The sequence below is a fragment of the Camelus dromedarius genome, chromosome 34 (assembly GCF_036321535.1).
Source record: "Camelus dromedarius isolate mCamDro1 chromosome 34, mCamDro1.pat, whole genome shotgun sequence".
Lineage (NCBI taxonomy): Eukaryota > Metazoa > Chordata > Mammalia > Artiodactyla > Camelidae > Camelus > Camelus dromedarius.
In genome coordinates, this window is record NC_087469.1 from 12,821,793 (window position 1) to 12,846,955 (window position 25,163).

Below are 25,163 nucleotides of genomic sequence, written 5' to 3' on the forward strand. Positions count from 1 at the left end.
GCATTAGGACTCCCTGCTGCATCCTCTGTCCCAGCTCAGTCACTAGTTTCCTTATCTATCCATCATCGGGCAGCAGCTCTGTGCTAGGCACCGAGCACACCAAGATGAGTCTCAAACTTCATCCTCACAATTATATGGGGAGGAAGCTGGGGGGGGAGCAAGAGATATTAAAATATATTTATTATGATAAATTATATTTGCTACAACAGAGCTATGGGCAAAGTCTCTGGGAGCGAGCCAACAGCAACCAGCTCTTCTTGGACTGATGGGTAAGAATGTACAGAGGGGCTCACCTCTGAGCTTGGCCTTAAAGGCAAGCAAGCCTTTCCCTGGTGGAGAAGGAGGGGAAAGGGTGCTTCCTTCTAAGCAGAGGAAGGACCACGCATGTAGGCCCGAAGAGCTGAGAGTCTGTGTGGGGAACAGCAAATCATACAAAGGAGTTTGAACCCTATCTTTTAGCCAGAGCCTGTATGAAACCAACCTGATCGTCTGGGAGTCAGAGAAGGTGGCCCTGGAGACAGCACAGGCTGGGCTGGGGAGGGGGTGGGACCAGAGGAGAGGAGGCCGTCGGGAGGCTCCTGTACTTACTCAAGCAAAAGAGAGAGCCATTTAAGGACAAGTGGCACTTAGACATTTAAGCAATTTTAAAAGTAACATTAAAAAAATGGAAGTTATACACACTAATTATACAAAACTTGGAAAATAGGGACAAAAATAATGCAGAAAAGAACAATCACCCCTAAAATTTCCTTCCAGTCTTTTTTCTATGCATTTATATATATATATATATATATATATATATATATATATATATATACACACACACACAATAGAGATTGTACTATATACATAGTTCTATATAGTCTTTTTATTACTTTTTATATCATGAGCATTTATCCAAATCATGAAAGTTCTTTGTTACCTGTTTTACTAATAGCGTTATATTCAATTGTCTGGAGCCAAGAATCGTAATTTAGGTAGTAACTCTCCCATTCTGGGACATTTAGTTTGTGCTGGTGTTTTTACCACAGTAAACATTTTAACCCATAAACTTTGGTACATTCTATTTGATCATCTGTTTAGCATAGGTTCCTAACAATGGAAGTATTGGTCCAAGTCTATGAATGTCTTTAAAATTCCTGAAGCCAACTTTTAAACTGCTCTTTAAGATAATTGTGTTGTGAACACCCTACTAATCACACGTGAACGCTGCACCCTTGGGTCCAGCCCAGGAGTTCACTCCCTCTTTCTCATTTCCTCAAAGTCCACACTCTCTTCCCAGAATTCCCCGGAAGAACAATCAGTCAGAGCAGACATGTTATGTTTCAACCCCTTAGAAAGAACTCACTTCTGGAACAGGGTGGTTGGACTAGGATCATCCCAGAGTGAGAGGAGAGTCACTCACGCTGGGAAGATCAGAGCTGGCCTTAGTCAGAGCACGAGCAATTGTCTGTGACCCAGGAGGGCTTTTCCTCTGGCGAGAGCCACCGCAAAACCTGGATTTCTGGGAGAGTCCCTGGTTCTGTCCATTTATTCTGAAAGTATTCTCATGCGTCAGAGCACAAACTTGCTTCTATCTATAAAGCACAGTCTGACACGAACGTCTTCACAGGCACATGTAGAAGTGGGCTGACACGTCTGCGGACACACCAGATGGAAGTCTGTGCCTAATAACCACGGGGATGACTGCACCGTGCCTGGCTCATTACAAACATTTCACTGCATATGACCTCATCCTGGTGTGGTTAGGGAAAAGAGCACAGGGTTTGCAAGAAGACAGACAGTAGGCTGGGACTTTGGCCAACTTTCTGGATCTCTAAGATCCTTACCTTCCTCCTTTGTGAAATGGGAGTTGGTACCCTCCTTTTGCAGATGAGGAAACTGAAGCTTAAGGATAAGTGATTTACCTAAGGTCACATAGCTGGTAGGAAATAGAGCTCTCCAGGGCTCCCATTCCCCAACCAGATTTTAAAAATTCCAGCCCTGTGAGTCTACACTTCCACGAACCTTAAGCTTTTACCTGATATAGACGCTAGGACTTGCCGCTCAGCGTAAGTTCTTCCTACACTTACTTAAATGCTCTTTCTACTACATTGTACTTCCTCATATGTCCCTCCAAATCTAGTTCTTTGGGAATAAGAAGCAGTTTGAAATTTTTTTGTCGCATCCAATGTATAATGGGAAGTTCTAACTCTGTCCTTCTTTCCTATTCAAGGAGGCAAGATGGTTAGGGGGAACGGACGACACAAGGAAAGAGCGTCTGGACTTAAACCACATTCTGTCCTGACTCTGGCTTCTTTTCCATCTGGATATGAAACGCACTATCTCCCGAAATGCAATATTTCACATCTAGGCCTGACACTGGGCTTCCTTGGGCTGATTTGCTAAACACTGGAAAAATAAATAGCAGGGCCTCCCACTTGCTTCCTCCTTTTGAAGACGTGTCTGGTCTCCAGGGAGACTTAGCCATGGATGACCTTGCTGGCCGGCCCGTCTTCTAAAGAAGGCTCTTCTGTCTGGAGGCAGCGTCCTAAGGTCCTTTATATCCTCTGTTTCAGGCCTCCATGAATTTCCTTTAATCCAGAAATTAGGAAACACTTAGGAATTTTTTTTTTACATGGTTGTTTAAGGGTTATTTAATTCATACCCTGTTACTCAACCCAGCATTTTTTCCCTTGGCTTAAGCCATCTGGTTTGTGTTGACTGTGAAATATGATAGGATGTTAAGCTTTTCAAAGTACAGGCAGGGAAAGGGAAAAAAGGCTCTATCTTGAGCAAAAATGGTAGCTTTTCCTTCATCTTCATGACCCAGAAATGTAGTTGGAAGCATTTTCTCTTCAGCTGGATTGTGATTTCCTTGGGTCATTGCATTGGTCATCAAAAGCTACAAGCTTGTGAGTCTCCATTGCAACTGGGGACAGAACTCACTGCGTCCCACATATAGAACAAAACTTCAGAGGAAGATCTTTGCCATCTAGGTCCTGCACAAGGAGCTTGCCCTGAAGGGTCATGTCCTGGCCTCTGCATCAGGCAGAAACTTTAAGGTTCCCAGGAGTTTGACGCCTAGGGCTGTGAGTTACCTCTAAGAAGTTATTTCATCTAGTGATTCCCTAACTCTTGGGTATACACTGGTGCTGCTGGTCCATGATGAAATTTTCATAGCTTCATAGGGAAGGAAAAACGTAGATAATACAATACATATGATGTAAAATGAGAGAAAAGTAAAATATTTAGAATGCTGCCTGATATACTGTTAGTACTCAGTAAATGTTAGCTGATGTAGACAGAGTGCCAGGTATGGTTGTTGACTGCCTTTTTGTTATTCTTTTCTTCTTGTTGAAATGCCATTTCTTTAAGGAATAATTGTAATAGTAGGATGGTAGCTTGCATTTTTACTTAACATCGATAGTCAGCAATATTTAAAAAGTGGGCACCTGGTTTCGTGCCCAAGTTTATTTTTGAAATTTCAAGAGTCCCTGAAATCTAAAAGTCCAACAAACAGTAACCTAGGCGTGCTTACTCAAATCAAATTTTGTCGAATCCATAAATGGATTCCTTTCCGAGTGACCCAGGATGCCTGATCACTGGGGCTTTTCCCCGTCTGTCCACAGGGAACAGCCCTCTCTCTCAACGGGGAGTTAGACTGGCAGCCCACAGGCACCAGGATTGGACACTTCTTTCCAAATCGGACCTTAGTTGCTGCACCCCCTGCTCCCCTCTGGTTCAGAACTAGCCTCTCCTCCTTCAGCTACCTGTTCTCCCCTGGTCATCAGCACGGGCTGGAACAACAGGAGGCGGGAGCTATGTCTCCCTGGGAGGCGGCCTCACCAGTGACGACGGCCTCACCAGTGACGACAGCCTCACCAGTGACAGTGGCCTCCACAGTGACAGCGGTCCATTTCCTTTCATGAGCCAAGCCTGTCAAGCTCGGCCTCCCCTCTGATGAGAATTAACGGCGTGTGCAAAGAAGACAGTGTGTGTATCTTCCTGCCTCTGTTTATATCACCCGAGTGAGAGTCACATTTTGGGTGTAATACACCAATGCTTCAGGTGTGACATCTGGTGTGAGAGACACAGGGGTGACATGAGCCTTAGCTCTGAGTCCTGTATAAGCAGAGCGACACAGCTCTTCCCTGAAGGGCAGGACAAGGTGGGTCATTCATTCATTTGTTCAACAGGTACCATGTGTGCCATGTGTTAGACAGGCAGGGGATGCCCAGATGGGTCAAACTGGGATCATGCCTTAGAAAGCTTACATCCCAGAAAGTAAGTAATTATACTGCAAAGGGTAGAAGGTGATTGGTGACATAGCAGCCAGTTTATGGGAGTTTAGAGCAGACAGATTACGTCAACTGAGGGGAATGAGAAAGGTCTTAGGGCGAAGATGGTATTTAAGCCGTTTAGCTCTCTTAGAGCAAGCCTCGGTCTTTGCATTCAGAGTCCTTCCCTGGAAATCCTCATGACTTTGGGTGTCTTTGCTCCCTTTAATGCAGTGCATATTTGGGGATGGGGTTTCAGGAAGCAAGAATGATGGAAAGGGGCAGCTGGGAGACAGGAAGTGGACATTGACCCCGGGCCTCCTATTTCCTGTCTCCTCTTGGAGACTCTGATGGGCCACCTCATCCTTGCTGACTTGAGATCCCTGAAAAGAGGGGTCCCTGAACTGCAGCACCAGCCCCTTGGGTTCCATTTTACTTAATTTTTCAACCCTAAGAACTTGATAGTTAACTTATTCTTGAGAGGTTCACAGGAATCCAGAGAAGCCAAACAGGGCTGGAGATGTGGGCTCTGGCCTCAAGGTCAAAATAAACCAGAAAACTGCAAAGTAGTATGGATATTTAGAAGCAAAGGGAGGCTGGAGGGGCCTAAACCTCCCCCAAGGCTTTCCAGGGATCGGAGATGGCTTCTATCCTTCCTGGGTCCTTACACTCACCCCTCCTTGAAGATCAGAACCCCCAAATCCATTACTAGAGATGCTATCCTTTTGGATTTATGACATATAGTTAAAATATCTTGATTGTGGTGATGGTTCCATAGGCGTATATATATTTCAAAACCTAACAAATTATAAACCTTAGATACACGCAGCTTATTGTGTGTCAATTATACCTCAATAAAGCTGGCTTCTTTTAAAAAAGTATTTAGAACTGGTGTAAAATAAGCTCCTCAACGATAAGGCCCTCAGTAACTCAAGGCCCTCCTCCCCGCACAGATCTGGCTTCCCGAAGGCCTTGCTTAGTGCGAGGTTGTTCTGTAAGAGAGGCCGTGCCTGCCAACACAGTAAAGAGTGTCACCACGGGAGAACATCCAAGTTTGCGTCATTTCTCACCCACTGTCCTCATGCCATCCCTTCAACCCGCACTTTTCTCATTTTCACAGTCTATGAGACCCAGGCTCTAGTCCTCGCTTTCTGTCACCTCCTAATTAAGTGACATTGGACAAATGACTTCTCTGAGTTTCAGCGTTTTGCTCATCTATAAAATGGAAGTGTCTTCTTATGGCGACGAATTCAGTCTACATGTTGGGTGCCTGGCTCATAATAGGCTTCAATTAGTTGCATAATCACTTTTTTAAAAATACTCTTTTTGGGGGGGGGTGGTAATTAGGCTTGTTTAATTTGATTTGTTTTTTCAGTGGAGGTACTGAGGATTGAACCCACGACCTCATGCATGCTAAGCATGTGCTCTACCACTTGAGCTACACCCTCCCCAGGCTTCAATTAGTGATAGTTGTGATAACTGGGGAGAAAGGTTAAAGGAAACAGGAGGGTTTAGTTTGTGAAAGGGGAGAGCAGGACAGGAGACAACATTAAAGAACTTTCTTCAACTACCCATAGGGCTTTTGAGTAGAACGAGGTTGGGTGGCTGATATGACATCGGCCGTCTGTCTTGAGGGGAGTCACTTCCGTCTGAGCCCAAGTGCCCACATGTAAAGGGCGTGATAACTACATACCGCAGGGTGTGCTTACAGTCCTGCATGAGGCGACGTGTATATGAACGTGTCTAGCACGGTACCCAGCACAGATGAATGTTTTCAAAACATCACTTTATAAATTGGAGGGCTCTTTACTTGTAAGGTAATACGGTAGTTCCTCATCTTTGTAGCCTCAGTTCGTGGCAGTTTCTTGGGAAAAGTGACTCCAGCTCAGAGCTGTCTTAGAGCAGACACGGCTCAGCAAGTCCTGAGTACCCTGTTGTGTATTCCACTAGAGGATGGGTGATTATCTTCCGGAAAGGGACATCTGCTGGGTGGGAGGTGGGACAGACAGATGTGTAAAAATGTTCACCAAATCTACATTTAATCTTCTGTGTCAGGAGGACAGGAACAGGGATGGCTGGGGAAGGGTGGCGGCCGCACAACCGAGCTGATGCTCATAGTAATAAACACTGTGATGGCAAAGACGGCAAGCCCTGCAGCAGGGAGGGAACCTGGTGAACCTGAGATAACGGCCTTTTCTGTCCACGAGGCAGAGGAAGGGGGGTGTAGGCTGGAGATCACACAGCTCGACAGCTGAGTGTGTATGCTTTGGAGGAGGGTTGGAAATTTTGCGGAATTTGTTGTCTCGCAAGACAAGAACTGTCATGCCCAGTAAGGAAACCCAGCAGCAACCAGCTTGTGCTCAACAGTGGGCACAGGACAGTATCATGGGCCCCCTTCACAATCTCTAATTCAGGTGGCTTTGTTCCTAAAATGGTCTTTGAAGATGCGCACATGCTTTCAAAATCCTTGGGGTTGCTGAGCTGTTGAAAGAGCTTCAGGCTAGGAGCCAGGACCCTGGGCTGGCCATGAACTAGCTATATGAACTAAGGAAGGCCACCTGACCTCTCCGAGCCTCCGCGTTTCTCCCTCCATTTCTCCCTTCCTTCCTGAGAGGTATCTGCCATGGGCTGGCAGCACTGGCTGGAAACTTGTCGGAAGCATAGAATCTCAGGCCCCACCCAGACCTACTAAATCAGATCTTGCATTTTAACAAGATTCCCAGGTGATTCATAAGCACCTTCAAGTCTGAGAAGTGCTGGCTTAGGTGACTTGAATAGCACATGAACTTATGGTACCAGCTCTGGGGTCAGACTGCCTGGGTTCCAACCATGACTTCACAGCTTACTAGCCTTGTAATCTTTGGCAAGGACTTAACCTCTATGATGTTCCATGTCTTCCTGGGTAAATGAGATCCTGATAGTCCCCCCTGGGGAGAGTTGTTACTAAGATTAAAGGGAATAATGTATACAAAGAGCCTTCCACATAACAAGGGCTCATTAAATGACTTTTCTTCATTTATAAAACATTTCAGTTGCTATGCACACCACAGAGGAAAAAGCATACATGTTTATTCATCATCTCTTTACTGAGCATCTACTTCTGTGTCAGGCACTGTTCACATGGAGGATATAGATGTCAGTGATACAGACAAAAACCCTGACTTTTGTAAACAGACAATAGACAAGTGATGAGCAGAGGTAAAAAGAACATTTCAGATCGTGACAAACGTTAGGAAGAAAACATAGCAGGGTGATGTGAGGTGACTTGGCTGAGGCTCTGGTTAGAGGGGAGGCTGGGTGGAGCTCAGGAAGGGTCTCACTATTCGCACTGAAATTTGTAAGGCAAGAGCCAGCTTTGCGAAGACCAGGGAGAGACCACTCTAGGCGAGGGGGAGACTTGTGCAAAGCCTGTGGGACTGGAGTGACTTTGGCATCTTCGGGGGCAGAGGCTTGGGCAGGTCAGGCTGTGTGGGACTATTCTAGTGCCACAGACAGCAGTGGGCGCCGAGCTGGGGAAGCTGGGGTGGAGGGTACAGGACAGCACCAGCTCACACTGCCTGCACAGAAGGACAACGAAGGGTCACTGTGTCTGCCGCCTTCCCCTAAGGAACACGGCAGAACCCTCCTGCTGTGCAGCGGAAGGCCCTAGAAATTGCCCCCTCCAACCTTTTCTTGTGCCAGGTGACCACTGAGACCCAGAGAGTGAGTTGCCCAAGACCGCAGGGGGTAGGTCCCCAAACTGGCCTGTAAACTATGAGTGTGCGTAATTTCCAGAGTGAGGCTGAATACCAATTTCACAATCAACTCCGTGGTCCTCCCCGCCCCCACGCTCCAGCTCGGCGTCTCCAGGCTCCTGCCCCCTCACCTCACATGACACATACTCCCGCTCCACTGTTAGCCGAAGGAAAATCTCACACCTTAACCACTGTCCTTTTCTGAAACCTGCATCTCACTTCCTGTCCGCACCAAACATTTTGGCATTTAATACCTTCTGTCTGCCACCGTTCACCATGTCCTTTCTCCTGGGTCAGGCTGGTCCCCCGAGCAGACTGTGCTGAGCAGGGTCTTGGCTCCCCCATGACACTATCTCCACCCACAGTCCCCAGCGCACAGGAATTGCTCCATAATGGAAATCTGTATCTTCTTATAAAATCCACCCACAAAGAAGCCCTTGGAGATCCCAGGGAAAACACCACCCACAGATGGAATTGTTACTAAACCAACCTGGATCAGAGACATCTCTCCCTATTACAAGAAAAGCGATGGTCTGATTTCTTGGTTGTCAGGGTGGGATTAACATCACAGCAGAAATCAGCTTTGTCTGAAACAGCTCTCACTGAACGGATGAACACATCCATCTCCAGGCCTGCCTGTCATCCCCTCCCTTGGGCTGTCCTTATTTCGGAGTCCTTACTGGGCATGTGACTTGGAACAGAGGGAAAGTTGACAAATGTGGGTTATGCTTCTTCTAGTTTGAGGCGGCTCTCCCACCCCAGACATACAAATGTCTCCTCGTACCTTGCCTGGTGCCTGTGATTTTAACATGTGACAGTTAGGTTTGAGAGCAAAAAGACAAACAGAGGAGGACACACCACCACCATCACTCAAAGGACGGCACGGCTGCTTTGACCCAGGTTTACTCTGAGATAAGCCAAGTCTTAACAGAGCCAGGGAAGCCTACGTGGAGCTGGCCAGCCCCTCCTGACAGGAGCACAGGTTCAGTGACTCCTGCGCATGTCCAAGCAAAGTGCTCCCAGCAGGGGAGGATGGGCCTGGTCACCACTGACAGCTTGTTTGCCGAGCTCGGTTAGGTTCCTGTGACGGGGAGCCAGGCATCACACAGGAAAACACGCAGGTGTGGAATACAGCCCGAACAGCCGCCTTATTCCTTCAGTAAGTCTGCCCTTTGGCAAGCATGGCCCTATCAACTGCTTCGCCCTCTGTGCTCTACTTCTGGTGTCCCCAGACCCCAGGAGCATAGCCCACTGCTGCCCCGCACACACCCTGCCCTGCTCCAGTCTTGCTCCAGTAAAAGGGAAAGCGAATCCAAGAAACTTCAGTGCCCTTATAACAACATCATCATTTCAAGGCCAGACTGAAAAGCTTACCTGTGATCACTTCGTGCCCACACGGCATCAAGACGCCCTCCAGCCCTTCACCCCAGTGGGGTCAAATAAGGACCTTTGACTCCTCTCTTCCTCAGCCTCTAAGCCTGAGTCAATGCATATCACCTGAGGTTACAGCAGGTGACAGTCCCAGCTCAGCGAATTCAGGTGCGGGTCTTCCATGTCCCCAGCTCCTGCCAGAGGTGCCTCAGGTCCCGCTCTGGGGCGCTCAGGTTTGTCTCGTGTTCTGTGGGGATCTTGCAAATGCTGGTTCAGTGGGTCTGGGGCGGGGCCTGAGATGCTGTGTTTCTAGCAAGCTCCCCGTGCTACCACTGCTGCTTGTCTGAGGACCACACTTCAAGTGGTGACAGACTCTACTCCTCGGGTGACCAAGCAAATGGTTTTCTCAGGACTGTCTGGGTTTTAGCACTGAATATCTTCTGTTCCATGTCCTGAGATTCACCCCACTCCCTCTCCAGTCCTGGGCAAATCAGGACGGTTGGTCACTTTACCTATCAGACAAATCACAAGCTTTCCCAGAGCAGACAGCAGCCATATCCGGCCACGACCTTTCAAAGGAAGCCCATTCAGTACCTACTCGATGAGCTGGAGTGGCAACAAGACACCAGAGGGTGGAAGCCAGTGAGGAGACCTGTTGAGAGCTGCTGCCACACATGAGGGCTCCTGGTCCAGTGCGGAAGGGGGATGAGCAACAAACAGTCTGGGAGCCAGAAGATCTGGCTTCTCGTTTTGATTCTACTACCAACTAGCTGTGCAACATGAGGAAAATGTCTTAACTTTTCTGATCCTTTTTGATACACGGAGGCTGACAATACCTGCCTCACAAAGTTGTCATGAAGATTAAGTGGACTAACGTACACATGAGCACTAAGCCTGGAAGCAGTATTTTTTAAATCCCACCAACACTCTGTAATCTTTGAATTGTGTTTCCTCCGCTCGTCCTGCGGTGGAGTTGGTGACATGCAGGGTGAATCCTCCCAGACAGAGGGAAGAAGAGAAGAGGATCTTTGACTCCACGTGCCAGGCAAGGAGCCCCTGACTTGCCATTCACCCCCAGGGGACCTAACGAGGGCCAGGGACGGAGTCAGTGAGCAGGCTGGTTGGCCTCGTCCACTAGTGAAGCTAAAGTTCAGAATATGCTGGGAGGAGAGGCCACATGTCCTGAAAATCATCACATGTGAACTAAGTCACCAAAGTCTAAAAGGGCTGAACTGCTTGCTGGACCAGACCTAAAGCAGAGGGTATCAGGAAGGCAGTGTGCCTCCCATCCATGGGCCTGTTCACCGCTCAGCCCTAACCACCCGCTATGACCACGGGGTGGGGTGAGGGGTGGCGGTTCTTTTCTGGGAGACACTACTGTGGTTGGCTGCCCGGTGGTAGGATTTCAAGGCGTGCTGGACAGGCCTCTCTGCCTGCAAATATTTCCACCATCTTCCATTCCGTGACTAAAATTGCCATTTCTTCTTTGGGGTCTTTTGATGATAAAGAATCCCCATTAAAGATACTCCAGGGAGAGGTAACAGGTACTCGGAAGTCTAGTAAGGAGGTATTCCCTTTACTTTCATAAGCTTGTATTCGTTAACGTGATCAGTCATCAGTTTGCTCGTTTGTTCACTCATTCATCCATTCTTCAAGTGTCCTACTGTGTGCCACCACGGGGCCTGGTATTCCAGACAATAGGATACTGTCCCCTGCTCGCCGTCACCCAGGAAGGACAGAGAACCCGAGGCTAGAGAGAGCGTGACATACGCAGGTCCAAAGGCGCTAACGGGCGGTGGGCGGCAGCCGGGCAGCCGCGCTCTCCCGCCGCCGGCAGGCTCCGGCAGGGTCCGGGAGCCTTGGCCGAGCCCGCGGTCTTCAAGGACGGGTGGGCGCTGGGCAGGGAGACAGCCCAAGAGGCAACCCGGCGGAGAGAGAGACGTGACGCAAGAGGACGTAGCTGACGTAAGTGACGTAAGGAGGGATTACAGTCGAGCTGGGAGGCGTAAGCTGACGTAAGCGACGTGAGGAGGGGTTGCAGTCCCGCTGGGAGGCCGGAGGGCAGACGGGCGGCGGGGCAGAGCACCTCCATTAGCTTGGGATCAGCTGAGAGCAAAACTTCCCTTTTGGCAGAGGTTGGGGTGTGAATTGGGAGAAGTGGGAGGCGGCATAGGGAGGAAAAGAGGCAACGATGCAGGAAAGATGAGCTTTACAGAGTTCACACTTGCCTGTTCTTCCTCCCTCTCTGCCCCTTTGTCTGTCTGTCTGTCTGTCTGTCTGTCTCTCTCTCTATCTCTTTCTGTCTGTCTCTTTATCTCTGTATGTGTGTGACTGTCTCTTTGTGTGTGTCTGTTTCTGCCTCTCTATCTCTCTGTCTCTCCTGTTTGTCTCTCTCTGCCTCATTAAGTGCCAGATCCGAGAGAGGCCATCCTGGGCCCAGAGAGAGAGGAACAGCAAGGAGAAGGTGGGGCTCAGGTGGCACGCATGTGAGGGACGGTCACTGGATTCCTCGGGGCTTGGGAAGCTGCAGGACTCCGGGAACAGGGAGTGAGGGGCAGCAGAGCAGAGACGGTGGCTGCGGAGAGGTGGCCCCGTTTCCAGTTCTCCTCCTCTGAGGGTGGAGAGGCCAGAGGGCGGGCGCCTGCCCTTGGCTATTGGCTGGAGCGTGTGGCGGATGGCACTCCAGCCTAGGAAAGCAGATGGGGACCAGGCCTCCTCTGGAAACCCAGCCTCTACCTGCCTGGCCCAGGAATCCTCTGAGGGGGATTTCTGGGTCTGTGGAAATCTGGGACACCCACTTTAGCCCTCCTGAACAGGGAGGGAAATCACACTCTTTGCTGCTCAGGTCAGTGGAAAAAAACAGTCATTTTTCTTTCCACCTTGAGGTTTTCCTTTCCTCCCAAATTTAAACAGGAAATAGAATTCAACATGTCTGGAATGGGGGTGTTGGGCTCACGGGACCTAATTTCAGTCAGGACAAAAAGTGGAAGATGCCAGGCCCTGCACCTCCTTCTTGGGCCAAATCCTCAAAGACGGGGGTAGGGTCTTGGTCCCTGAGTGGCCTCTCCGTGTGTCCTCATAAGTATGTCATCCATCTGTCTCTCCACTCCCATCTTCAACAGATCAGTGCTAAGCAAAAGTTCTGGTCTCCCGTTTTGCTCTATTCAAGCCGTACAGCCTACGACAGAACACCTTACCTCTTTAGTCTCACTGTTCTGACCCCAAATAGTGATAATAACCCCAGGTTTATAATAATCCCAGGCTAATAAGCACCCGTTGTTGTGAGGATGCCAGAAATTCCTTATATGAATAAAGTCTCCAGCATGATGCCTGGTACATAGTAGGTGAAATAAGCCACTCAGTGTTTGCCCGGGCTGGGCAGCCCAAGCCAACAAGGGCTTTGGGGAGTGTGTGGTGGAGAGGGCAGAGCCAGGGAGGGCAGAGCAGGGGAGGAGAAGGCCGGCACCCCGTGATGCTGGTTCAGCAACCTGCAAATAGTCTGCAGAGCAGCGGAAGGAAGGGCGCCTCTTGCCCGGGGCTAAATAACACAAAAAGTTACTCTCCCAGAGGAACTGTCTACAGGCAGTTGAGGGAGGCAGGTGGTCTATGCACCTCTTGGGGTCCCGGAGCAGAGTGACATTCCCAGAAGAACATCTGGGGATTCAGCTGCAGGGTGGAGGGCCAGCAGTGGCTGGAGCCCTGCTGGTCTGGTGTCAGCTGACTTCAAGCAGATCCTTCAAATATCCACAGGCTGAGGCTCTCCCAGCAAGCACAGTCATGGTAAATACATTCTCCATTTATTAAGCTGATCATGTCCCAAGCAGGATGCTACAGTTCTTTATACGTACAGCCCCATTTAATTCTCACCACAAACCTATGCACTTGTTATTAGACACAATGACTGGTGAGAAGACTAAGGTCAGGAAGGTGAAGGAACTTGCCCAAGGTCACCTGGTTATGAAGTGGCCCGTCTGGGCTTCAGAGCAGTTTCTGAGGCCCCCAGGGCCGGGCTCTTGCAGAAGTTGCGACACTGCTGATCTACAGGGAAGCCTTATGTGACTTCCCTGACTCTTCCCTTGAAGAGTGATTGGAAATAATTGGAACTGTCACTGGAAGTAATGAGAAGTGACAGAGGCTGGGTTAGAAGGCTTATTGCTCCGAGTCTGAATGATCCCCACAAACCCAAACCTAAATTTAAGCAATGAAGTCGCAGAGCAATTTCCCTCTCTGGGATTTGACACCCCCCCACCCCCCAACCTTCCCAACAAGAAGAAAAGGAGCAAGGCTATGTCAGGGGCAGAGTCTGTTCAATACCATGGATTTCTTCTGGAACAAAAAAATTCCTTCTTGGCTTGATCCTATTCGCCTTCCGTGTGGACAAATACTATTAGAACCGCAGATGAACAGACCCCTGTTCTTAATTAAGAGATCCAAATTCACTGGGATATTTTTCTTTCCTTTCTTTTACATCCCGTGAGGGATGAAGAAATAGAGGGAGCTATGTAACTGGCAGGTTGTGATGAAAAATGACCTATAACTTTCAATAGGTAAGGCCATCGGGAGAGTCAGTCCCTCCAGGAAGCACTAGACTGAATGCCCCGCTGAATCTGTCCTTTCTAATGATGGAGGGTCAGCCATCAGCCCACCAGCCCCACTAATGTGCAGGCGCTGCGAGCAACAGGGAAGCATCAGCCACGGCCCCGAAGACCCACAGGGGAAGAAACACGCTGTCTCTATACAATAGCACAGGACTGAGCTGCTTCTTCCTGGGGACTCCTAGAAACCTTGGTACTTTCCTAGAAGACAGTGCCTACATCTATCTGTAATTCCTTGTTTACGACTGTGTCGCCCCTCTGGGCTGAGTTCTCAGATGGCAGAAACGGTAGAAACGGTGTTTTGTGTCCCTGGAGTCTCAGAGCCTACCTAGTTCGGGGCCTGAAATACAGCCTCCCTCCTCTACTTGTTTTGTGAGTGAGGGTGTGTGGATGAAGTCGAAGATGGATGTTATGGTCCACACAGGCATGCTGCAGGAAGCTCCTCCGACAAGTAGAACAAGCTCATAGAGGCTGCTCTGTAAACACCGAGAGGGCTGGGCATTGAGCTCTGGCATCCTATGCTGTTGTTATTTCTATGCCTTCTTCTCCCTCCTGCTCCCCTTTTGTCTCCTCTGTCACCTTCTGTGACATAAGCTCTCCCCATCCCCTTGCCACTAGCTTCAGATAAACCTCCCATGTTCCACACCAGCACTGGAGGATGGAGGACCACAGCCGGTTTTCCTCTCTGAGCGTGGCCACAGAGGAAGCACTCTCTCCCCAGCTTTCTGCTGAACAAAGCAGCCCACAGTCTCATCACCACCGGACTCTGGCTGAGGCTCCACACACCGTGGTCCAACTACTGCCACTCACAAAACAGAAGTCATTTGATTTCAGCGTTCTTCCCCATTCTGGTCAATAGGGTACCAAACTTATTTTCCCAGAATCTAGACAGTGAGGAAGCTCAGATAACCAGAATTTTTTTTTGGGGGGGGGGTTAGTCTGCACTATTCTCTGCAGAGGGGAAGCAAAGCAGTCAAAACTGTTTAAAAGAGGAATTTAGCAAGAAAAAGCAACATATAGGGTAAGTCATAGCCAATCATACACCTCACCACCCACAGCCTCAGGTCTGGGTGCTAGTAAGGCGCTCCTGAGTCTGACCCCAAAGCACGGCGAGGTCTCCACAACAGTAACCCTGAGAACCACACGAAACTTCTAATTAAGTAGATGGAACTAATAATCCATGCACGACGTAAGGTAGTAATTCTGGGTTACAAACAAGAGACATTAACCCAAACAAACCATTTCCTAACCATTTGAATGGAGTGGGCGGGGGAGGGGTGGGTGATAAATGTTCTAACTGAATTTTCCACTGTGGGATTTCTTTTGGCATCTTGTAAATGAAGCCTTGCTTCAGCCTGAGACCCTCTCTTCTTGGTAACACAGAAGCCTTGATTTCAGAATAACTATTTGCCTCCTGATAACTGGAAAGCAATTCCAAAATGCTGGGTTAGTGTCCTGGCTCAGCTGTTAACTAAGAAGGTAATCTTGAGAAACTCCCTTTATTTCTCTAGGCCTCAGTTTATTTATCTGTAAAATGGCGTAATAATGGCATGTACTCTCGAGTGATTTGAAGATAAGCTATGTTAGTATTTTGTAACCTATGAAACCATGTACAAATGTTAGAAGTAAATTCTACTGTCATCATCATCCTAGCCACATAGTCCTCTCACAGGTGCTACAGGTGAGCTAAAAATATGCAGTTCGCATTTCAAAACCCAACCACAAGTTCAAACTCATGCAAGGAAGCCATTGAGTCACACACATACTGGGAGCACTTTATTGTATGTGAATTATGCCTTAATCTTAAAAACTGAAGAAAATACTTAATGCTTACAAATAGTTTCATACAATAGACTCCCTACTCAGAAGTCTACCCTGGGTGTCCATGCTTGGGATTGTTTTGTGGGTAACTCTGTCTAGGATGAGGTCCTTTTGGTGAGTATTTCAGAGGTCTCTGGCCAGCCACCCTGACCCTGGATGATGCTGCCTGGCCAGCAGAGCCTCAGTGCAGACCCAGGATAGAGTCCTGACTGTTCTCTTCGCCTTAAGCAGTCAGCCCTTCTGGATTCATAATCATGTGCTACCAGTTGCCATGGGTGGACAGTGCCTGAAAAAAATCAGATAAACATGGCGACACCCATGTGTTCTGATCACAACCACATCTAGGCCAGCCAGCAAATTCTCAGTTGTATAAAACCAGAGAACGTTAGTGATATAAGGAAACACAGAGATAACCCAAGTCTAATAAGCTCATTTACAGAAGAAACTGAGGCTCTGAGTGTATGTCTTGCCCAGAAGAACCCAGTAAAATTATGAAGGAGTTAGAGCTATTGATTTCCCATTTTATTCCTTATAGGCACACCTACAGCTTTAGGAATCTGAGTAAAATCCCTTTTTCCCAAATACATCAAGACATTATACAAGATACTACAGAATTTCCCAGGAATTCTAGTTATGATGGCTAAATTGAAATGTTACAACATCTGCCCTATTTTCAGGCAATTTCTCAACATAAAAGCCAATTATTCAGCATTTAGCTCATTTAACTGAAGCATCTGAAGAGGAACTGTGATCTTGGAGCTTAACTACATGACCTGAAAAGGAGGGAGAGAGATTTTTCTATTTTGAGACTGTGTGATAGGACAGATTATGAAATTAAGAGGTCTAGTCTTGGCCCTTCTACTAAGCTACTTGTTTAACTTTAGCCAAATCTCTGTGAACTTTGGTTCTTTCTTCATCATAGAAGAAGGGATAGGTTTAGATCAAGGATTTAGTTGAGTTCCAAGGAACAGTATCAGGAGGTCAATGAATCCCTAGAAGTTAGAGGAAAATTTGATGTGTATGTGTCTTTTAAGAATTGGATTCAGGGTTTTCAACAGATTCTCAGAGAGGTCTGGGATTTAAAATTTTAAGGACTACTGATTTAGATACTGTCTTAGCTTTTCCCCATGTCTGACAGTCTTTGACTCTACCTTTTAAAAATGTCTGTCTCTGGACATAGAAAACAAACTATGGTTACAGAAGGGGAAAGGGCAGGGGTGGGATAAATTAGGAGTTTGGGATTAACAGGTACACATTACTATACATAAAATAGATAGACAACAAGGACCTATTGAATAGCACATATTCACTTCTATATTCAACTATATTCAACTTCTTGTAATAATATATAATGAAAAAGAATCTGAAAAAAAGTATGTATGTATAACTGAATTGCTTTGCTGTACACCTGAAACTAACACTGTAAATCAACTACACTTCAATAAAAAAATTAAAAAGTTAAAAATTAGAAAGTCTGTCTAGTTCATCATCATTAGGCACGTTCATGAAATATACTCACATGTATAATGCCCAGCTGAGCACAAGGCAAAAACAGGATAAGACAAGATCTCAGCCTACCAGGAATGTATTTTTATTATGACCATCATCACTAACGTGGGAAGATGAGGGAAGGACGTGAAATCCTACTGAGACCTGTCATTAAACCACAGGCCAATGGACTACGTATTGAAGCCTTCCTCAAACTCATTTTCTGGGAAACAAAAATCCTGGCAAAAATTTCAATCCTGGCAAAAATTTCAATGAAGAAGTCTATTATTAATATGGTACTAACACTCTCGCTGTAACAAGGTAAGTTTGTTTAACAAATGTATTACCTGGTTCCTGTCCGTGTGATGTTCTATGTATAATTTAAAAAAAAAAAGTACTGTTTGTATTTGCAGTAATGGACAAAGAAACACAAAAGTAAACTGAGTTAAAATTGGGTGATTCACAATTGTGTTGTCTTACAGTCAAAGAGTAGTAACACTCCAGATCGTTCACCTTTCTTGACCTTAAATGTTTCAAAAATCCAATTATCTTAATAGTTCACAAGCTTTTATTTTATGCAAGGTTCTGAAAGTGGTACACCAATGAATGAGGCATGGAGCTAACACTTGAACTGGGGTGTTAGATAAGCATTTGAATCACTAAAATACAAGGTAGCGTGATAGAAAGGCTATTGCAATTCAAAGGAAGGAAAGAAAGTCCGTTCCATCAGTGAGATCGTGGACGGGCATATGAAGGAAGTGGTATTCATGGTGAAACTTGGAGGATGAACAGGATTTTGATCAGAAGGGGTGGAGAGTCATGCAGCATGTTTAGAGTACAGGAAGTAATCCAGGTCTCCTGGACAATCATCTAGGCGCAGGGAAAAGGGGGGCTGTGAGTGACATGGTGTAAAATCTTGAATATGAGGATGAAGTGCTTGTACTTGACATTGTAAGTAATGGAGACTACTAAAGGTTTATGGAAGAACAGACTAAGACCCTGGAATTAGAGAAATTTTGTATTCAAGATTCCTCCACCCCCATTTTCCAGACAAGGGAGTCAAAACCAGAACATAGAGAGCTCACCAGATTCCTAATCCAAATTCTTTGCATCACCCAAGCTGTTTCACTAGGTTACTCGGGTGGCAGTAGTGGTACGCAGCATGGCGAGGAAAGAGCTCGGGCAGGAGACCACCCGGCAGCTGACACAGCAATCCAGGAAGAAGCTCAGGTGGGATAATGAGGACCTGAGCATCTAGGGAGGGGGGAGGGGTGGTGGTCAGAGGAGGGGCTGGGGGAGCCCACGAGGTCCCCTTCCTTTCTCCTCCCTCTGTAGAACTCAGAGCATTCCTTCTTCATTCACGTCAGAGAGGCGGGACATTTGATTTCACCCTCACTGGTGGGTCCAGAAAGCAAGGAGTCAACTGGTCCATCATTGTTCAGACTATGAACTCTTAGCCCTCCCAACTCCCCTTCACTACTGTGCTTTCTCTAGAAAAAAAGAGGCCAGAGATCATGCCAGCAGTGCTCGGAAGCAGCCCTGGAACTGCTGCTTTCAGGGAGCAGGCAGGAGATTTTAGGATTTAGGCGACTCTAAGGGCTTTCTTTCTGGCTTTGCTAAAGAATGTCCAGGTATCCCATGGCTTAAAACCACTCGCAAATAAGGCTAATCCAGCTCACAGGGGCTGCTGACCCATGCAGGGAGGTCAGTTCCTTCAGCGTTTCTCCCCTCAGATGCTGGCCTCTGGCTCACCAGCCTCATCTCGGGTCTCCTACCCTGTCCCTCACCCTGATCCTGCTGCTCATCTCCTCTGTGACTTCTTCCTTGAACAGTGTATTCAATTGATAGCTGGGATATCATGAGTCTGACAAAGTCATCAGTGTGGCAGAAGCTTAACAGTAGGTGTGAAGGATGAACACCCAATTTTGCAGAATTCTAAGTCAGTGAGTGGTCCCCTTTTTCTACTCTACGTGTCCTCTGGTTTGTAACAATTTTATGAAGACCGAACCCCCACAACCCCCCTCTCCCCCCAAAATCATGAGAGACAGCTTCTACGAGAAAGACAGAGCGTCAACGCCACAGATTGTTTTCTCACCAGAGGAATGATTACACATAGCAGGCACTCAATCAGGAAGGGCCAAGGAATCAGGGACATCTTTTGATCCTTATTTTGGTCAGTTCCTCCTTTTCATGGACTAAGAGGTTGACCATCATCAAGGCCAGCTGATCTCAACTGACCACGTGGACCAAAGTCACTGTTCACTTTCCACCAGATACTGTGCCGGAATGGGGCTGGTATAGAGCAGGTGCTCAAATACTCAGTTTTGTGTCCCTTCCCCAGGCCCCTTCCTCAGGGCAGGATCACACTGACATGGATTTCACTGCAGAGAACATCGGTAAGAGTCCTGCAGTGCCAGAAGGCTGTATACATGGCGGATTAGTGAGCAATGTCTGGACGCAAACAACCTACATTCCAATCCCATCTCTGCTAATTATGAGCATCTGGCTTTGAGCGAGTTACCCGACCTCTTTACACCTTGACTTCTTCATCTGTAAAATGGGGATAATAATATTAGGTGGCCAATAGCATTGTAGTAAATAAACGAGTTAACAAGACAGCCCACGTAACACACTCAGCCTGATAAGTACTTAATGAGTTCCAGCTGTTTTTAATAAGGCTGCTCTGACGTTTGAGTCCTGACATCTGGTGATTGGTAGCTTAGGGGCAGGGGCCAGTATAGGTGAGGAAGGTGCCGCCCAGATATGCCCGCTGTACTCAGGAGCAGTACTGCAATACTTGGCTGGTATTTAAAAGAGCTTAGACAATAGTGGCTCCTCACCTGTCCTACTTGAGCAAGAGTTTAGGCTAATCCACCTCTTTTATTTCTCTAACCTGGGTGATGGGTTATTATTGGCCAGAGGCTGGCCCAGGCAGGCACACATATGGCCCAGTTGGTTTGAGAGGTTTCAAAGTGAGACAGAGTTCTAGAGATCTATATCTTAGCACCTCTTCACTTCTGTTTGGGGGTTTTCTACCCATCAGCCCCCCATCACACTCCAGGTGTTTTAGGCTGTCAGAGATAGAAGAGACTTAGGAACCATATGGTTTGCTAGTTTTGGAGCTAAGGAAACCGAAGGCCTGGGTGGTGGGTAAGCCATCCAAGGTCACCCAGCTAGTCAGTTCAAAACCAGGATTAGTTCTCCACTGGCCTGGTCTCCAGGGCAGCATTCACTCTGCCATGCCCTCTGGCTCTTTGGTTCTCTGAACTTGGGCTCACATTTGGTCCTGGCCCCAGGTGTAGCCGTTTTCCTGGTGCCTAGCATGACTTCTCATTCCCCCGCCCCCGACCCCCCGCTAGTATCCCCCGCCCTGGCATCTCCTGTTGGAGCTGTCTCCCTCCTGCCAGCTCCTGGCTTCACACATCCTTGATGCGCACTGTCCTGCCCTGTCCTGTAAACCTGCCTGCCTCCAACCCTGAGGGAGTCTGTGCCTTAGGGCCTGGGAGGCCTCAGGAGTCCTGGCTGGGTGACACCCAGAAGGGACACACGCAACAATTCTCTCTGCCCCAGAACCTGTTTCCCTCTGTTCTGCTCCTCTGCTCAGGTCTTCTCCGTCTTCACACTCCTCACTCAGTCCCCCTCAGTCTGGCTGCTCGGCCTCACATCCCCCTCTTTTCTCTTTCCCTCCAGCCCTTCCCTTTCCCCTCTTCTTCCCTCGCAGGCTTCTCCTCTGCACCTTCCAGCTTCTCCCGGTGCTCTGCCCTTTCCCCTCTCCTGCTCCCGCCCTCCTCCCTCCTCCCGCTGCTTACCCTCCAACACATCTGTTTCTAATCTGGGCCCTCCAGGCGTCTGAAACAAAAAAGCTCCCCCCACCAAACCTCAGGAACCTGGCACGAAAATTCCTGAATAAACCTTCTCTCCCTCAAGTCTCCAGTTTGCCCAGATCCTCCTGAAACTAAACACCACCCCAGAAAGGGCCCTCCACACCCAGCGGTTCTCGGCCAACTCGACCAGGAAACACCCCCACCCCCAAGCCTGCTCCGGGGCCCAGATGTGTGAAACGTTTTCGATGGCCGACTGGGCGGCCCTCGGCTGCCAGATGTGCTCCTCGGCGGTCCGGAGGCAGGGACCGAGGAGTCCGGCTCACTCCGGGGGCCCGGGGAGACAACGGTTCGGAGCCCCAGGCGAGCCCCGGGCGCGGGACAGTGTGAACCCCGGGCCCTCCGCCCTCCCGCCCTCCCCTTGGCGCTCACCTAGTCCGAGCAGGACGAGGAGGGTCATCCCGATCCCGGGGCGCGGGCCCCTCCCGCTCAGCCGCTGCCTGGCTCCGGGACAGCCGGGCGCAGCCGAGGGCCCCTGGACGAGGTGGGCGCGGCGTCTCGGGGTGCGCGCGGGGCGGCTGCAGCCATGTGCGGGCGCGGGAGCGGCCCCGCGCCCCGAGCCCCGCCTGGGGTCCCTGCGTCCCCTGCCCCGCGCCCCACCGGCTCGCGCCCGGACAGGAGCGGAGACCCGGGTCGGCGAGGAAAAGGCGAGGCGAAAAGACGCTACCGCTTCGTGGAACACTTTTCCCTGTTTGGAAAGAAAAAGGAGTGAAGAAAGAGAGAGGAAAAAAAAAATAGAGTGAGCTGGAACCACATGGTTGCCTCCCACCGGCAGCCCCTCCCTCCGTCCCTCGCCCGCTCGCTCGCTCCCTCCCTCCCTGCGCTCCGGGCGCGCGGGGCGCCGGTCGGGGAGCGGCGGGGGTCGGGCCCGCGGGAGGGAGGCGGAGGGGAGGCGGCCGCGCGGGGGCTGGGGGTCGTGCTCGGCGCGGGGTGGGGGATCGATTCAGTAGGGCAGAACCGGTGACACCCGAGCCACCAGCGAGGATGAGGCCTTGTCAGTCTCCTCGGTCTCCGTCCTCACTTCGTCCTTCTCTGCCCTAGCATCTTTTTCTCGCTCACACACACACACTGCTTCCGTTTCGCACAAATCAACGATTTCTCCCTCTTCCATCTCCTCTCTCCATTTCTTTCACATTCGCGTTATTCCTTACTCCTTTTCTCCTCTCTTCCGCCCTCCCTGCCTGGTTGTGTCTGGATGAAACTCCGAACCGACCCTGCGGACAATCCATCCTGGAAGTGACAGGACCGTCAAGCAGCAGGTCTGGTCGGGGCGCTCCTACCTGTTTTGGCACCATGGCCTTTCCCTCGGCTTTTCGCCCTAGTTTTTTCTCTCTCCACGGTAACCACAGCCTCCCACCCTCGGATCCAGCAGAGCTAAGCGAGCCACAGTCCTGGGGAAGCGTGGTCCAGAGCTCGGGGGAAAGGGGTTCGTTAGGAAGCCCTGGAGCAAATCACACTGCACGTAGCCCTGGCCAAAATATGCACCAGCCCTTTCAGAAAAGAAGGCAGAAGGCATGGAACTCCCTCTATGCGAGGGCTGGCGCTCTCTGGGCGCCAGGGACCCCGACAAGGAGGTCCGTGGGGGTCCGCTCGCGCGCTCCCGGGTCGGCCTCTGGGGCTCTGCCCACCAGGACGCTGCAGCTCAGCGGGCGGCGGGACTAGAGAAGGAAAGGGCAGTGACGGCTTCGTTCAGGTCTCAGTTGTCCTGGGGCTCTGAGAAAGGCTGGACCTGCAATCGCTGCGCCCTAGCCTCTGGATGTCCCTGGAGCAGTGGCTGCTCTTTGGCCCCACGGAGGCACAAGGAACCGCCCAGCTCGACCTCATCCGTGCATTCGTGGGGTGCTGGAGCCAGCCTCCAGCAGCGGGGGGCTTCCCTGAGCTAGAGAGATTAACCCTTCCCGGCCTGGCAGGCTGCTCAGTAACTCTTTAACCCGGTTTTTTCCAGTCCTCTCTCCAGGAGCCTTAGATGCCAGGAGTGGTATGGTCCTCTCTAATCAGCTAGTTCTTTCCACTGGTAATGAAACCACCCGCATAGCATAGATGAGGAAAGCAGAGGCCCGGAGAGGTCACAGGACTCTCACCAGGTCACCTTGCAGGGATGGCAAAAGCAAGGGCTGTTCTTGGGGCTTTGGGATCAGCTGTTTGAGTTGCTTTGGTTGAATTCTAGCATTTTCCCCCTCTCCTTTCCCCACCTTCTTCAGTAACTATTATGCACCTGCTTATTTAGGTGTGGAGGACACAAAGCAACAGAACTTGGTTATTGATATTTTTTAAACATTTGGAATTGGCATCAACTATGGACCAAGAATCATATTATTTAATATTTATCTTTTTATTAATTCTTATGATAATGCTAAGGGATAGGCAATTTTTATTCCATTTTAAAGACGAGAAAACTATAACCTAGAGAGGTTAAATGTCTTGCCCCAGATCACAAAATATTAAAACTCTTCTATTCCAATATTAAAATTCTAATATATTGTTTTTCTATTAAAAACATTTTAAAGCCTTTTGTTTTCCATTTTATACTTTTTGTCTAATAGGAAAATAGGAATATTCATAACTATAATTCATATATGAACGTACTGAAACAAATGTTAATTTTCCTAAAGGCTGAGGAAGGTAGGAGGGAAACTATATAGAGAAAGTGGCCTTTTTGTCATTACTATCTAGAAATTTTATTTAATATTTTGATATATTTTCAGACTTATAGAAAAGTTGCAAAAATAGTACAAAGAATCCTTGGATACGCTTCACCCAGATTTCTACTTTTTATATCTTTCTAAAGGAAATAGTTTTGCAAAAGTTTTAAAGCCCCATCTCTACTCCTCCACCACTGGTGGCCTTTCTCAAGAACCTGGTAACACCAGGTATTGCGTGAGAGCTGATGTGCACATGAGGACAGATGTGTGTGGGTGTAGACAGATGTGCACGTAAACCTACATTCACCAGCTGAAGATAACCAGACGCCCTCAGCTCCATGTTGTTAGTCAGTCACTAGTACAGGAAATGCTTATTTCTTATGATTTTGGCTGAGACTGAGTCATAAACACTCGGGTTTCCCAGATTCAAAGTCTTATAGCCAGTATACATTTGGCGTATACTCTTTGGGGAAAATGCTTGGGCCTCTGTCCCTGACTGTCCCTGAGTCCAAAGACTCTTTTCTGTTGCTAAGCATCTGTGAGCCAGAAGAGCTTTGTAATTCAGAAACGCATTGCCTACCTACTGTGTACCACGTGACTGGCTGCGGGCCATGGGGATCCAAAGAGGTATGTGGCAGTCCTTACCCTAAATGGACCTCTTGGTCCAGTGAGAGAAGAAACATCAATATGTGAAACGTTTCCACAACAAACACGAAAGTTATGTAGTTAAGTGCCAGAATAAATTATCCTGACAATAAGAAACACTGGGAATTCCAAGAAAGGAGGGAGCCCTGTAGGCTGGGGTGGTTGCGAAGGTTCCTTGGGAGAGCAATTGTTGAGCCAGGCCTTGAAGGGTGGAGAGAATTTCATTAGGTGAGGGGATGTGGGGAGGACCACTGGTGGGGGTAGGGGGCACTCTGGACAAAGACACAGAATTTAGGGAGAGCTGCGGTGTATTCAGGGGGCATCGAATGAGTGAAATCCATGAAATGAAAAATTGATATTGGCACAAAATGCCTTGGAACAGTTAGCCTGCAGCAAGATTGTGAGGAGTCCTGAATGCGAGGCAAAGGATTCTGGAATTTGTTCTGCACTTTCTCCAGACTCGCTAAAAAAAATGTAAGCAAAAAGGACCTTGATGAGAACCATATTTTAGGAGATATAAATTGGCAGCTCTGCCCAGAGGTGACCCCACAGGCTGGCCAAGGGTGGAGAGCTTTAGTACCCTTACGTATCTGTCACGCTCCCCAACCCACGCTTCAAAATAAACAATGGACATTTTCTGAACACTTTGTAAAGGGATGTGCACACGCAGCTTCTGGACAAGTCCCTATTCTCCCCGACTCTGTGCAGAGCCAAAGAGAGCCACTCT

At 48.7% G+C, this 25,163-nt stretch overlaps 1 protein-coding gene across 1 annotated transcript in view; it reads right to left on the minus strand.

Moving 5' to 3' along the window:
- CLMP (CXADR like membrane protein) overlaps positions 1 to 21,910 on the minus strand; it is a 77,274-nt gene extending 55,364 nt beyond the window's left edge. The window contains exon 1 of the mRNA XM_031443469.2: positions 21,522 to 21,910. Coding sequence (XP_031299329.2) covers positions 21,522 to 21,549 — 28 coding nt within the window. The 5' untranslated portion in view covers positions 21,550 to 21,910. The remainder of the gene's footprint in view (positions 1 to 21,521) is intronic.
- Between the last annotated feature and the right edge of the window lie 3,253 nt (positions 21,911 to 25,163).